The sequence below is a fragment of the Eleutherodactylus coqui genome, chromosome 4 (assembly GCF_035609145.1).
Source record: "Eleutherodactylus coqui strain aEleCoq1 chromosome 4, aEleCoq1.hap1, whole genome shotgun sequence".
Classification (NCBI taxonomy): Eukaryota; Metazoa; Chordata; class Amphibia; order Anura; family Eleutherodactylidae; genus Eleutherodactylus; species Eleutherodactylus coqui.
The window spans coordinates 79,799,008-79,815,334 of record NC_089840.1 but is presented as its reverse complement, the minus strand read 5'-3'; the positions used below and the strand labels follow the sequence as shown (position 1 = coordinate 79,815,334).

General features: G+C 43.4%; 1 protein-coding gene across 1 annotated transcript in view; it reads left to right on the top strand.

The window, feature by feature from the left end:
- Positions 1 to 15,621, top strand: part of MKS1 (MKS transition zone complex subunit 1) — a 35,448-nt gene extending 19,827 nt beyond the window's left edge. The window contains exons 12-18 of the mRNA XM_066599723.1: positions 237 to 307; positions 3,106 to 3,175; positions 3,257 to 3,361; positions 4,283 to 4,416; positions 5,797 to 5,879; positions 12,381 to 12,478; positions 14,790 to 15,621. Coding sequence (XP_066455820.1) covers positions 237 to 307; positions 3,106 to 3,175; positions 3,257 to 3,361; positions 4,283 to 4,416; positions 5,797 to 5,879; positions 12,381 to 12,478; positions 14,790 to 14,920 — 692 coding nt within the window. The 3' untranslated portion in view covers positions 14,921 to 15,621. The remainder of the gene's footprint in view (positions 1 to 236; positions 308 to 3,105; positions 3,176 to 3,256; positions 3,362 to 4,282; positions 4,417 to 5,796; positions 5,880 to 12,380; positions 12,479 to 14,789) is intronic.
- Positions 15,622 to 16,327: the final 706 nt, after the last annotated feature.

The following is a 16,327-nucleotide window of genomic DNA, read 5'->3' as shown; positions in this document are numbered from 1 at the left end:
ATCGCTGCCGTACTAATCTGTATGGCCATAGATCCCAAGCACTAATCAAATGGTCCTAGATCCCAAGCAGTCAGTTAATGACTGACTTATCCAGTAGCATTGCATAATCTCTTACTTGTAGACTAGGACTTGCATGTCAAGGTTACACTGGAAGCTTTGCCCTTAAACAAAAAAAAATATAACATGTAAAATTATATTTTGATGAAGCTGCTAATTATTTATTTATGTTTTTGCAGACTGGTCAAGTCCTGCTTTCCAGGAACTTTCAGGAGTTACTCAGAGCTGTAGATCTAAAACTCATGAAAGGGTAGGTATCTGCTCTCCGCTGTCCCCTATAGCTTTGTATTCTGTATTGCTGTACTTAAAGGGATTCTGTTGGCAAAACCACTGCCTTCTCTAAGTGAACATAATTTTCAAAAAATTGCCAAAGGCAAAAAATATAGCCAGATGGTTATACCCTCCCAAAAGAGAAAGATATGAAATGATATACTTTTACTGGGTTTCAGGACATTTTGTCCAATCCATAGTTTTAATACACCTGGGGTGTCCCAGAACCAGAGTTCCTATCACAAGCCAGAGCATTGAATGGAGGATTCTGCAGCAGTCGTCATAATAATTATACCACCTAAATGAAGCACAAATATGTGGCAAAAACAATGTCAGAGTTTGCAGAGTTATTCTGTGTTAAATTGACACGTGTCAGATTTCTAAAATTTGGCCTGGTCATTAAGGCGCAAACAGGCCTGGTCACTAAGGGGTTACAACAAGTGGCTCGGAATCACTTTTGAGTTTCCAATGCTAAGTGGATAAAATCTATGTTGGGCATAGTGATATATAGGACAAATTGAGATTGGACGAATCGTTCGCCTGGACGAGTTTTTTTTCTTTGGACAAACTTTATGAAAGGACAAGAAATCTTGGACCAACTGCCCTCAAACCTTTAATTGACATATATGCGCTCAAAACAGACAAAGACACTTTAAAATTGAGAAATAGGTGGCTGAACTAAATCCTTACTGAGTCAATAAATTAAATATATATTGTTAGGCAAGCTGTGAGGGCAATTGTCTCTTTAGCATGGGCAAAACTGCTACCTTCTCTATGTAAAGGCAGGGTAGCAGGGAGTCATCTCACCTCTGTTTAGGCTGTTAGTGGCCACATTGGAGGTAAATCCAATTTTTTATATTCATTTTCCATTCTGTGTAGGAAAGACACTACAGTGAACCACTGCTCTAACATGGGGACGGTGGGGTGGGGTGTCTGCTCTTTCCATTGCCAGGGTATGTTTTTGGACACCTAAGATACTGAGCTAAAGATCTCTTGTGGGAGACTTACAGGTAAGAAGTAATGTTTCAGGTGTATCAGAGATTGTAATAGATGTCATTCTGAGGAGCAGAGTCCAAAATCTCCATATCCAGGAACAACCCCGCCAGCAGCTATCCAGGACTGCCGGATACCATTTATGTAAAATTGCGGGTACTCTATAACTGAAAGCCACAAAAGCACATAAGACCTTGTTTAAAGTTTCTATCGGCGACTTATGTGTAAGCTCAAAACATTTCGACCAGCTTGAAGAATCGAAGCTCTGGCTGTATTATTACATGCATTGCAAAAAGGGGTAGGGAGACAGGTAATCAATAGAATCCCATACAGCAGACAAATCTTGTATCTGAGAGGAGAGGTGGACAGGCACATCCGCTCAAAAGCTGATGGGGCCCGGTTGGTGATATGTGGGAAACAGCTAAAAGGTTGAACTACCGGACTTTGGAAGCCGACCCAGAAGATGCTCGTACTGTCCTACCCACATATTGCCATCGAACTCAATGTACTGAATATAGTTCACGACTACCCTCCTCCCCCCCCCCTCCTTTTTTCACCGCCCCTTCCCAACCCCTCCTCACCCCCTCTCTGTTAACCCTTCTTCATTTTGTTAATGTATATTTGTTTATTAAAAATGCTCATTAAAACATTTTGAACCAAAAGCTGATGGGGCCCAATGTAGTTGTGACATCCTCCTCAATGTGATTGCTGCAAGTGATGAGGGGCCCTTGGGGTCATGTTCTCAGGTAGAACTATCCTCACTTGCAGAAGGAGGGGGTAAATCCAACTTTTCATCCTCGCTACACTCTGCTGTGTCCAATACTCCACAGCTTTCATTGACAGCTGTAGTGGTCTCCTCATTGGATGCCACAATTGTCAATCCTTACTACAGAGCAGCTGATAGAACACAGAAGTAGAGCACTTCAGGAAGACGTCCCAACCGCAGAGCACTCGTGGTGGCGTGCAGCACTGATTAACCCCTTAAGGACATGGCCTATTTTGGGCTTAAGGACGCAACGATTTTTGGCAGATTTTCATCTCCATTTTTCAAAAGCCATAACGTTTTTACTTTTTTACGCGCTCCCTCTGTGAACCCTTCCCATGCCGCGATGTACATAGATCGCAGCAGGGAAAGGGTTAATAGCGGGCGGCGCATCTCCGATGCTCCCCGCTGCTGCAGTGGAAGGCCGGCTATGACTGACAGCCGGCTACCACTGCGGGATATCGTGAAATCTGTCATGATCTCGCTCTATCCCTATGACGTAAGGGTATGTCATTTTGTGGGAAGTACCCAGCTCCCATGACGTACCCTTACGTCATAGGGAAGGAAGGGGTGAAAAGTTGAAGGTATCGCTCATGCAGCCACTAATAACCTTAGTAGAGGTATGATCACTCCCTGTTTTCTGGCCCCAACATAGATCTCTCCGCACTTTTGCATTGGTGAAGCTTCTGACAGAATCCCTGAAAAGTTATACTTTAACCCCACCGCCATACATTCATGGTTCATGGCAGACGTTACATTGATGCAAAAGGTTTTTAAGATGCTTTGCTTGAAGAATTTGATGTGTCCCATCCAAAAAATTAGGTGGTTATAAATTGGATTGTTGCCTTTACATCAAGATATTCAATTTAGTTTTACGTAGAAGATTAGAAACCTTGTCATTGTCAACAACGACCTAAATAGCAGCAATTCCTGGGGCCTTCGTCTGGCTTTCTCATAAATGTCCATGTGGGATAAATTTCCTGGATCATTGCAGATAACCTTACCATTCTCCCATCCTCTAGGAGACTGTAGCATATTTCTGCTATCCTTTCAGTTTTGAGATGTTTCTGTCAGAAGACGTGGAGTCTGAAGGTAGGTTGGAGGTACAAAACCTGGAACTGTTCTGTGCTCAGAGAATGTAGTACATGTGCTTGTTTTACTTGTTTATTTCAGATGTCCTACAATGGCCAGTGTTGTATTTCGAGGTCCTTTCCCTGGACTTTTGGCAGAGATATCGTGTAGAAGGATATGGATCAGTTGTGCTTCCACAAACCCCCGGTAAGGAATCGGAGCAAATGAAGCCATGTTCACTTTGTTCTATGTTCATATTAGGGTATGTACAGAGAGTTGCCAGAAAACAGACCTTCTGGATATGTCATGTTTAGGATTTAGCCAACGCAGTTAGTCTCTAAGTGCCAATCGGCCAGACTTTCTTGGGGACCGGTGGACACTGTTTAGTAGACTCACTAGTACAGCTCTATAAAGCCATCAGATTGATACTCTACTCTAATTTTATCAGTTTGTCACACTGACAGGTTCTCTTTAACAATGCTGCAGATTAATGGGCATTTTGCTAGTGAGGAGTCGTCTCAGTGCAAACATTGATGACCGATCGCTAATATGTCATCAATGTGCAACGTGTGGGGGTCCAACAAAGGTGACCACCACCAATCACTAGAACGATGCATCATTGGCGCTAGAAAAGTGCTTTACGACTTTGTTTCCTATCAGCTTTGCTTGTTTTTTGGAGGCTGCATGAGTGGACATTTATTGTAATGGCCAATTAAGTCACTGTTCTCCGTTGTATGGTGTAATTCACCGGTGTTGGTTCATCTTCGTTGATACTGCAGTTAATGAGGCCATACACAGTAGGTAGAAGTAAGTTGATGGTTTAAAAAGTGTTGAGCGAATGATCGTCTTATGAATAATTGTGTTACACACATAGCCTTATGCATTATAGTCCATGTTTGCCATTAGTCGTTCAACGGTCCACTTTCTAGCTGATGACAGAGTGACATCTTTTGGCTGAAATGATCGTATATTTAATTTCACGTGCAGAACATTCGTTATGGTTGAAACCATCTATTTTCAGCAGCTTTAGTCTAACTGTCTATTGTGAACTTAACTCATACATTACTTTTACTGAGTTTAATTCTCCATTGTACCTTACCAACGTTCATTATTTTACACCATGAACAGGAATGCACAACATCACAGCGCAGACATGGCGACCCGTGGAACAAGGAACAGTATCTGAGCTCAGACGGTTTTTCATAGGTGGTTCCCCTGAACTGGAGGACTTGACTTATGTCAGGATACCTGGTACCTTCCAGGTGAAATACCTTGTTTAAATGGTCATTAACTTTTCAAACAATTTTGGCTACCATATAAGCACATGTGGTGATTAGCAAAAGTGCAATTTACTTTATGAAATTAAGATTTTGTGCTGAAAAATCCTTGTTAAGTATTGGCCACTAGGGCTCTCCTTTCCTCCTAACTTGCTGGGCATTGCCCGTTGTCAAGTGATATCTTTGTTACTTGAGATGGCACAATGACAAAACAGGAAGTGTAGGAGGGGGATGAGTCAACCTGCTTACTGAAGTCTATGAGAGCAGAGGGGAGGGGGAGAAAGGACAGAAGCAGAGACTCACACAGACATGCTGTTAGAGCTAATGGTAAGTTGTTTACTGCTGTTTCTCATAATCTCTGCACCCCAGTACTGCTTTACAAGGTTCTACATGATATGTAGAACAGTCTATGTGTATATTACAGACAAAGTGCAGACTCTGCATTTCTCTGTGCACAGTATATAGAACACAGTACAGCAGTTAAGACTCCTCCCACCACTTCTGACAATCTGTATATACGCTTCAGAAGAGGAAAACGCAGGGTACAAGTCATATAATGGGCAGAAAGCGTTATTCCTCATGTACACACGTGACTGCTTATTGTGAAAAGTTCAGGATGCTTTAAGTATGCTGCCTCTTGCCTATATATTGCATAGAATTAGCTGCACTTCTGACCCAGAAAGAAATGATCTTTTTGAGGATAAAGATGAGAATGTGATCTGCGTATAAACTGATTTTGTACTGAAAGTGAGGATTTACGGCCTTTTTCAAAGGATCAACAATCGTACACAAATGTTGGTCCACCTGATAATTCCTCCATGTAAAGGTGCCAGGGATCAGCCGACAAAGGAGCAAGTACTCGGTTGGCAGGCGATTTCATCTTCTATGTGCCACTAAAAATCATGTGTTGTCAGCAGCACATTACCTGCATAAACAGAGATGTGCTGCCCATGAGAATGGAACTGTATGTACTAATGATTGTTGGGGCATAGGGAGTACTGGCAGAGAATCCTCCAGTGTAAAAGGATCCTTAGTAGAATCCACTGCACCTCACTATTGTCGTACCTCAATTGATGACTGTGTGTTCAGGCATAAAATATCTGCCTTATCACCAACACAAACCGTATCTTAGCGCCTTTTCACATATGTGTTGGAATCTCTGGTTGGAAGTTCTGTTACGAATTTAGCTGAAAATCCATCCGGAAGCTGGGCGGAAAGTGCTCAGACCCCGAGACAGAACCGTTTGCCCGTTGGGGTTCCCCTTTTTTGCTCCCCGAATGAAGTATGAAAGGGGAATCCCCAGGAAGATTGTAAAAACCACCATTACAGCAATGGATAATGACTAAATTGTCTTGTGTTGCATAGGGGGAACGCCTAAGTCGCTTTGGTTTCAGGACGGAGACAACGGGCAGAGTGTCATTTCGTTTCCACTCTATACATCAGTCACGGTATGAGAAAATGTAATGTATAGAAGTCAAATGAGTTTTGTGTGTAGTGTTTGAAGACCATGTAATACCGGCCATAGACATAAGATTTCATCGTGCCGTCAGAGACGAGATTACAGTACTTTTGGCCATAGGTAAACTTAGACAAACAATCAAACATTTACAGCCTTCACTGGAGAGACATTCTTGGTTCTTATCCTATTTGATTGTAGAAGGCCTTGATTTTTCTTTTTTTTTTCTTTTATCCTTTTGTAAGAATGTGTACACTTTAACTGTTTGTGTACAGAATTTTTGAAATCTAGAAAAAAAATGTTAGAATATCCAATCAGCCTTTTATGGGATGTTTGTTCATCCTATGAAGGTCAGGTTATGGCCAAATACCAAATGAATAAAATCCAACCTAGTCAATCAGTATTTCACCTATTTTGTTGGTTGCTTCTTTTAATGAGCATGACTACTTGAGCAATTTAGTTGCCAAAAATCAGGAAAAGAAACGTAGAAATGACATTTATCTCATGTCTATGATTTTCTTAAGACTTGGACAGATTTTGTCTGGAAGACCACATTCTCTTCCCTTACTATGCACCGAGCGGTTAGAACTTAAAATCATCTGCGTGATTTTGTATAGGTCGTCCTCATGCTGCTAAAACAGCTCTGACCCTCTGAGGTATGGGCTCCTCAAGACCTCTGAAGGTTTCCCTGTAGAATCTGGTACCAAGATGTTAGCAGCAGCTCCTTTAAGTTCTGTAAGATAGTAAGTTTCTAGGAATTGGGCTTGTCTTTCTAGCACATCCCACAGATTAGTCGAACTGAGATCTGGGGAATTTGAAGGCAGAGTCATCACCTTGAACTTTTTGTGTAAATTGTTCTCAGTAAGGCCTCATGTCCCCGGGCGGGTCGGATTCCACATGCAGGAGCCCGCAGCGGAATCCAACCCTGCCTGCGGCTGGCGACCGCACGTACTTTTCCAGGTCTTCTTTTTTCTGTACTGCAGAAGTGCCGGCCGGCACACATGCGAAATATAGTTTTGGTTTTTTTAAACTCCCGCTTTTCTGCGGAATCCGTGGACCATTCACAGTGTGGGCTGCGAAAGGGCCACGGATCGGACTGCGTCCACTGACTTCAATGGAAGCCATCTGCGTGGAATCTGTGGTAAAATGAAGTCTGTTGCAATTTGTTTTCCGCACCCAAAGATCCACAAAGGAAGTCCACATGCTTTAATTCAGGTGCAGACGCCCATGCTTCTCTATGGGCGGCTTAAATTGCGACTTTCGTGCAGGTGCCCCGCGTGGATTCTGCAAATCAAATCCGCCTGTGGACATTGGGCCTAAGAGAAACCAAGTAATCTTGTAGGTATGATACTTTTTAATGGCTAACAGCCATTATCTACAGGACTACTTGGCTTCTCCTACTGAGAACCATCATACTGTGCTCTACTGGGTAACACGGTACTAAAATTTCTTCGCTTGAACTGTTTATGTTCCTCAAACAATTGCCGAAAAATTTTTGCACTGTGGCAGGGTGCATTATCCAGCTGAAAGGGGCCACTGCCATTAGGGAATACCGCTGCCATGAAGGGATGTAGTTGGTCTGCAGCAGTGTTTAGGTAGGTGGTACATGTCAGAGTAACATCCACGTAAATGCCAGGACCCAAGGTTTCCCAGCAGAGCATCGTCCAGAGCATCACACTGTATCTGGCGGCATACCTTCTTGCCATTGAGCATTCTGCTGTCATCTCTTACACCGTATAACAGTGCCAAGCAACTACTGTGTCCAGCACTTCCATCAACTGTACTTACTTTGTTCTGTCAAATGTCATCTTTCAACTGTTAACAATGACTGGGCTTCCTGTGGTGGATGTTGTATGATACTACGCGCTGCTTATGATGATTATCCGTTCAGTCGCATCCGACCTTCGGTCACTTTATGGGTCAACGTTCTCCGCATTTCTGTCTTTCACTGCTTCTTTCAGTTCCGCGAATGCCATGTTGGTGGTGGCCTTGATTGTATCTTGTTCTTTGTCGTCCTGATCTTCTCTTCCCACTGACCTTGCCGAGCATCAGTACTGTTTCCAGTGAGTTACCGTGCATCACGTGGCCAAAAAAGGGAGTCGCTATTTGATGATTTTGCCCTCTAGTGATATTTGCGGTCTGACGCGATCTAACACTACCTTGTTCATTGTCATGGCTGCCCAAGGTATCCGTAGCATTCTCCTCCAGCACTAGAGTTCAAACGCATCAATTTTCCTTCTGTCAGTTTTCCTGAGCATCCAACTTTCACAATCATATGTCGTTATGGGAAAGACGATTGCATTGACCAGTCTGGTTTTTGTTGCAAAGCTAATATCCTTGCTTTTCCAGATCTTTTCCATTCCTTGCATTACAATCCTACCAAGTGTAATCCGTCTCTTGATCTCGGGTCCAGATTGCCTGCTGCAATTGTTTTTTGGATCCAAGGAAGATGAAATCCTGGACCGACTCGACCTCCTTGTTGTTGATCCTTATGTTCACTGTACCGTTGCCTACTGTGGTCATGACTTTCGTTTTCTTGCTGTTGAGGTACAGTCCCATGCGTTCGCTTTCCTTTTGTACTCATTGGATAAGGTATTTCAGGTCCCTCTCGCTTTGCTCAAGCAGGGAGGTGGCATCAGCGTATTGGAGGTTGTTGACATTTCTGCTGCCGATTTTGACTCTGATTTTGAATTCGGCCAAGTTGCATCACCTACTGATCATTTCTGCGTACAGATTGGAAAGGACCGGTGATAGAATGTAGCCCCGCCGTACGCCTTTCTCTATTCCAAACCAATCCGTGTTTCCATAAGCTGTCCTGACTGTTGCTGCTTAGTTGTCATAAAGCGACCTTATCAGCTGTTCAGTATGTTCTGGGACGCCCATTTGCTTCAGACACTTCCAAAGCTTGTCATGCTCGATACAATCTAATGCTTTGCTGTAGTCGATGACACATGTACATGTCCTTTTGATACTCCCGGGTCTTCTCCGTAATCCAGCGCAGGTTCGCGATTTGGTCTCTGGTGCCGCGTCCTTTGCGAAAGCCAGCTTGAACATCCAGCAGTTCCCGTTCAACAATTGTCGCAATGTGTTTTTGTATGCTCTTTAGAAGAATTTCTCGCGTGAGGTATGAGGGTGATTGTGCGGTAACTGAAACATTGTTGAGCATCACCTTTCTTTTTGAAAGCACGACGAAGACAGATCTTGTCCAGTCTTTGGGTCACGATTTGGAGCTCCAGATCTTTTGACCTGGGTTGGTTCAGATCTTGACTGACACTGCGTTGAGCAGTTCAGCTGGTATGTGATCAATGCCTGCAGCTTTTACTACATACTAGAGCTCCCTTCTGTGGCCGATGTGCCACACTGCACACTTGAGCACCCTCTAGTGTCCAGCACACAGTTCTACATGCCATAGCTCCTTCTAGTGGATGGCATGTTGTAGTAACTCGAATTTTGAATACCTTCTGATGGCACATTACACCTATTCTAATAGGACTGCTTATATAAACCTTGTTCTGATCACCAACAAGGGCCACAATAAGTCCCATCCTCACTCCAGCACTCTTTTACCGGAGCTTGTGACCCTGACTTTAGCATCATTTGACTATCAGGTGAATTGTGATTTTCGGCACAGCTTGTTCAAACTATTAATTGTCTATCCCCCAACCAGCTACGGTAATGGAGCAATTAGAGTGCTACAATCTCAGGATGCTAGAAGCTAAGTCTGTATTGCTTTGGGTGAAGTCCAGGGGGTCTGTTAGACTTCATACCTTCACACTGCCCGTGCTAACCCTAAACCAGCAAAAAGGAACCCTGTACGTCCTGCCAGGTTTGTGACCCCAGGTAACTGACACATATGCACCAAGCCATCCGTTTGTTGTAAAATGTGATTCATCTGACCAGGTTGTTGTCTTCCCGTAGGCCTTGGTCCAGTTCTGATGCTCATCTGCCCATTGTAGGCACTTTTCGATGTGGATAGGGGTCTGCAGCAACACAGCCCTGCATGCAGCAAGCTGCAATGCCCTGTGTGTCTAACACCTTTCTAGAATAGCCAACATTTATCTTTTTTTCAGCAATTTGTGCCACAGCTGTTTTCAGAGATCGTAGCAGACTGGCTAGCCTTCACTTGCATCAGGGAGCCTGACATTTACCAGTTCACTGCGTGTTCTTTCTTGAACCACTTTTGGAAGGTACTTGGAAAAACCCCATGAAACCTGCTATTTAGGAGATTCTCTCGCCCAGTTGTCTAGTCATCACAAACTTGCTCAGATTCTGAAACTTGCCCCTTTTTCCTGTTTCCGACACATCGGCTTCAAGAACAGACTGTTCACTTGCTGCCTGATCTCTCCCACAGGCGCCATTATCCTGAGACAGTCAATACTATTCCCTTCACCTGTCAATGGTTTAGTGTTGTGGCCAATCTGTTTTCTACATGGAGAATGGCTAAGAAGTATATGAGCTTTGTTACTGCTCTGCAGAAGGTGAATCCCATGATCGATTTAATTGGTGATGAGTCTCATGTCAGGAGGGTGAAGATTCAACGAGCAAAGCAAAATCTTTTACCAGTAGTATATCACGTAAGGGAAAGCGGCACAAAAGAGGGCACCCCAAAACCTTAACGAGAGCGGGCAGGTGCCAGATCAGACGGGCAGCAATGATGTCAGTGCTTTGTAGCTATAGACAGAACACTTTGGTTGGTATGCTTTTGGCAACCACTACTGCCACCTCCAAACCATTCAGCAACTGTTGTTTTCTCTTAAAGGGCTTGGACTTTTGATGGAATTATATCCCTAGAAATTCAGCATTTCTGGCTCATATGACAAATTATGGACCACAGCATACTACTGTACGCATGCAGGTCTATGTTAAAAACTAAAAATCCTAACTGCGTTAGGGCTTCATTATGCTGCCCATGACTTGTAAAATCATAGCAATTAATTCATTTTTTTTGCACTGGTCACAAAGTCTTTTATAGAAATTAGAGAAAATAAATAGCGCTTCATAGTGGAGAAGGGGTCATGGAGAAAAAAAATAATAATGGTAGCTTGGGTGTTTGTGCATAACACTGTGAAGAGACAGGACAGAATGGCAGGGACCTCCATACAACCACTATCAACTGGCAAAAGAAGGGAGATCATGCAGCACTGGGACAGGAGAGCCAAGATCAGGCAATAGAAAGGGAAATCCTTTAATGCTTTAATGGCAATGTGTTTTGGTGCTGAAATGGCGCCTTCTTTAGGCCATTTACAATAACCAGTGTCTGTCCATCACTTATTGTAAAGGGCACAAGGAAGTCATCATTGCAGCACCAAAATGGGTTGTCATTAGAGATGAGCGAGCGTACTCGGATAAGCACAACTCGCTCGAGTAATTTGCTTTATCCGAGTATCGCTGTGCTCAGGGCTAAAGATTCGGGTGCCGCTGCGGCTGACAGGTGAGTCGCAGCGGGGAGCAGGGGAGAGCGGGCGGGAGAGAAGGAGAGAAAGATCTTACCTCCGTTCCTCCCCGCTCTCCCCTGCAGCTCCCCGCTCTGTGCCGGCACCCGAATCTTCAGACCCGAGCACAGCGATACTCGGATAAAGCCAATTACTCGAGCGAGTAGTGCTTATCCGAGTACGCTCGCTCATCTCTACTTGTCATTAAAGAACTTCCCTTCTCTTGGCTATCCTATCTCCACGATTTCCCTTCTTCCACTTGATAAAAGGTCTGCCAAGACTTTTTTCCCAGTTGGGGAAACATTGAAGTTATGGCTCAAGTAGTCCATTTGTAAGTGACACTTCAGAAAGCTAGCTTAAAGGGGTTTGCAGGGACTGAAATATTAATGACCTAACCTCAGGATCAATAGTAGTTTGGCGGGGGTCCACTCGCATGAGTGCTGCAGCCTATTCTCGGAGATGTGATCTCCCGTTCATCGGTCGCATGGCCTGAGAGCAGTTCATTCACATTCAAGTGAATGGGATAGAACTGCTACACCATACACCGCTGTTATATATAGTATGGCAATGTGCTTGGAATGGACTGAAGCCGCCACAGTTTTAACCAGGGCACTGCTGTCACTTCAATAGGCTGATCGGTATGGATCCTGAGCAGTGGACTCCCACCAGTTAACTATTGATGACCTGTCCTGAGGTTGGGTCATCAGTAGTTTAGTCCCTTAAAACCACTTTAATCAGATTTTTGCTGCTTTTTGCAATGTATTTAAAAAAAACCCAACTATTTTTACCAGCTCCAGTCCTCAGGCGCACCCATCAGGTCGTTTGAGGTTTCTGCGTAGAGAGAGCTCTTGTGCCAATCACTGACTGACATTGACACTAATTAAATTGCCTGAGCGTTCTTCATGACTGGAGTTGAGAAACACTTTCTAGAACTTTTAAAGTACTCCGTTATTTACTAAAGTGTAGGCTGTGTTTCTCGGCACACTTTTTCTGACTGACTTGTAATTCGCTGAATCTCTGAGCTGTATCTTATCTCCATTAAAGTACGTGTTGCTCTGTAGATCCTTCCTTGACAGGAGCTCTCTGAGGAAAAGAATGCAGAGTGTATTGGATCGTCTGGGAGGCTCCAGCCAGCAAAGCTCTATACTCAATGTCCTTGGTACGTGTTTCTTGCTTCCTGTGTTGCAGAGAACCACCTAGTGGTTACTTATTATATTGCAGTTTATACTGAGAAAATGTAACATTTCTTAAAGACTCTTGGTTTTTGGCTCAGTTTAAAGTATTGACATATACTTCAAAAAATGTTCGTTCCAGATATTACACTTTTTTTTCCTTAGGGCAGTCCTTAATGAACAAGATTCTCTCCTGCCTAGCCAGTGGAGTTACTTATAGGAGATCAGCAGTGACGTCAGCACTAATCTTCTTAGGCTTAATTCACAGTTTGTATTTTGGTGCAGGTTTTTAATGGTTTTATTTTTAGCACAGACTGGGAATGGATTCCTAAACTAAGTAGGAAGCTTCAAATTATACTTGTCTTCCCTTTAGGATCCCCTCTAACTCATGGCCAAGAAAGGGGTATGTCCGTACTGATTTACAGAGAGCAGATTGTATATGCAGGAGCTGGGGTCTTAGAGAGTCCTGAGCTGACAGTATTACTAGTACATTACAATGTAAGCTCTGCCTTATTAAGTCAGTGCTCTTGCATCACAGCTACTGATGTAATGTCACTACTGTTCATTGCCACCACTATTGCTTTATTCTTCCTGTGTCAATACTTCTGCTCCAGTACCACTAAAGCTTGACTACTATGATTACACCTGCCTCATAGCCAATCATATATCACTACTCCTTTATAAAGGTCATTTCTGAAAGTATGCTATTTCAGTTCAAAGGGTTTTCTATAGAAGAGATCAGTGATTCGTTACTTTCTCCAATTACGGACCTATTCAGGACCTGGTTATAAAAAGTTCCTCAGTTGTGTCCAGAAGATGTGGAGCTGCTGATGGAACAAGTATATAATAAAAATGATATCACATTTTGCATTTGCAGTTGGTGAAGAATTTGGGCATTTCTGCATGAGATCTTAAAGGGGTTGTCCCGCGGCAGCAAGTGGGTCCATACACTTCTGTATGGCCATAATAATGCACTTTGTAATGTACATTGTGCATTAATTATGAGCCATACAGAAGTTATAAAAAGTTTTTTACTTACCTGCTCCGTTGCTAGCGTCCTCGTTCCCATGGAGCCGACTAATTTTCGCCCTCTGATGGCCAAATTAGCCGCGCTTGCGCAGTCCGGGTCTTCTGCTCTCTTCAATGGAGCCGCTCGTGCAGAATGCCGGCTCCGTGTAGCTCCGCCCCGTCACGTGCCGATTCCAGCCAATCAGGAGGCTGGAATCGGCAATGGACCGCACAGAAGAGCTGCGGTCCACGGAGGAAGCAGACCCCGGCGGCCATCTTCAGCAGGTAAGTATGAAGACGCCAGACCGCCGGGATTCAGGTAAGCGCTGAGCGGTTTGTTTTTTTAACCCCTGCATCGGGGTTGTCTCGCGCCGAACGGGGGGGGGGGTTAAAAAAAAAAAAAAAACCCGTTTCGGAGCGGGACAACCCCTTTAAGGTCCTTTTTAAGGCAGCTGAACGCAAGCCATGAATGAGCAACGTTCAATGAGATCGGCGCTCGTTTAAATGGCCTTTACACAGGACAACGCAGTCTGCATTGGGGACAAACCATCCCCAATATAATGTCAGCATTGTTGGCAACACAATCAAGCAAATGAATGTTTCCACAAACATCCTTGCCCAATCGTAGGACTGTGTAAAAGGCCTCCATGGCAACTTTGGCAATGACACAGATTGTGCAGCCTAAGATCGCAGTATAGCCCTGCAACATCACAAGCTAATAGTAGTCAATGAGGTGGTGTTGCTGCTTGCAACTTGCTGCAACCCAGCAATTGCAAGAAATCCAGCAATTTTGAATTTCTTGCAGTCGTCGGGTCCTGGTAATTTGCGAACTGCAACGCAACATTATTGACTACCATTAATTTGCAATATCAGAGGTCAATACTGCAATCTTTGGCTGCTCAATCTGTGTTACGGTCAAAGTCGCCGTATAGCCCTAGAATAAAGGGCTTTTTACACAGCCCAATGATTGGGGAAGAATGTCTATAGGAAAGTTTGTATGGACGATCAGCAAACATTCTCACCTGATCATGCAGCTGTGTAAAAGGCCTTTTATTCTAGAGCTACATTGTGACTTGGACTGCGACACAGGTTGCACTGCCAAAGATCTCAGTATCAAAATGTGTCCGCTAGACCTTTTTCACAGCCACAAGTCACCATGTAGACCTGGGCTTACTGTGATGTTATTGCTGAAGCTCCAGTAACTCTTAAAGTGACACAGAGTTTTTGGTGTATATCTAGAAACTATATCTATATTTCCATTTATATTAATGCAATATTCATCTTTTGTAGATGCTTTTCAGAGAGCAAGAAGACGGATGCAACAGGCTAGAGAAAGTCTTCCGAAGGACATTTTGAGTGCTACAAAAGCATTACAACTTGAGCAGTCAACCGTTGCGCATCAGTCAACATCGAATGCCTGATGTGCAAATTACAAACCGTTACCTTTCCACATATTACTGTGGCTCTGTAATGTGTATATCCAGTACAGATTGTTCAAAGATTGCATATTGCAAGGTGCGTTCTTAAAGCCAGACCTACCAAAAAGTCAGCTCCAAGTCATAGAGATGTAGCAGGAGATAACAGCTGCAGCATCCATAAGGGTTGGACCTAAGTTAGAAATCACCTCAAACCCTTTTAGTCGCTGCTCAGAAACTTGCAGTAACTGAGATCTGAATGTTGACAAGGCCGTCCGGGTGCTTTATACATCTGCAGGCCCCTCATTGTGAAGTGCAGTGGTTGTCTGAGCTCATGGCTTCCCATACTTGATCTTCTGTTGTGTTTATGTAACATTTCTGATGATACATTTTGGCTGTTTTTTATAAAGAGGCGCTGTCACAGACACATTTTACTTTACTATAAAGTCTGCGTGACTTGGAAACTTTAGTACTGATGCTGATCTGAACTTGGGACTCTGCAATAGTTTTTAGACTTTATCTAATTGGATGACCCCTTGTATAGTTATTTATTATACATAGTTCAGTGTTGTCACCAATGGAGTAGAATTAAGTGTTCCAATAGCCTTTGCAGTCTGTGTATCAGTTTATGGTCCGAAAAAGTAATTTTAACCTCTGTCATACTGAAATGTTTACAAGATGACTTTACAGTACCTCTGTCTTGTATACATGATGCTTTTACACTGTAACCTCCCCTGGACTACATGTATATTGTCAGTTCATAAGGGGTTAAACCGTGTACAACTACCCCTATTTGAACTCATTGACTATAGGTGAATGCTCTGCTTTAGGGCCCTTTTACATGGCTCAGCTGTCACGTGCCTAAGTGCCTGACAGTCTTGCTAACAAATATGGCTCCTGTGCTTTCACATGAGTACGATAATGCCCCCTTTTTCAGGGAATTGCCTTAGACCAGTATAGCAGTCAAAATTTTTGCTCAAGTAAGGCTTGCTCAAACGTTTGTCTTTTTTTTTAATGCCAAAATCTGGCAGGAAATGCTTTTATAAATTTCTCTTATAGTTTAAGAAAAAAGTGACTCACAAGAACTAATTTAGCTGCGTGGGGAGAAGCCAGAGTGGGGGAGCTGCCTAGCAGACACTTCTCTCTATGTTCTACAGATCCCTTTTTCTTAAAGAAGATGTGGATATGGTTCTTCGTAACTCACTAAATGTGTGCGAATCCAAGAAAACTTATATAAACTTCTTACAAGGTAGTTCAGAACACCCGTCTACCTTTTTTCAATTTAAATTTAGTGTCATTCAACAAGGACTGAAGATATAAGGAGCATAAAGGTAAATCACTGCTTCTTTGGTGGGACGGCCCTTTGATCAGACCTTTCTGGACTAGAGTCAATGAGCGAATCAACAAAATTTG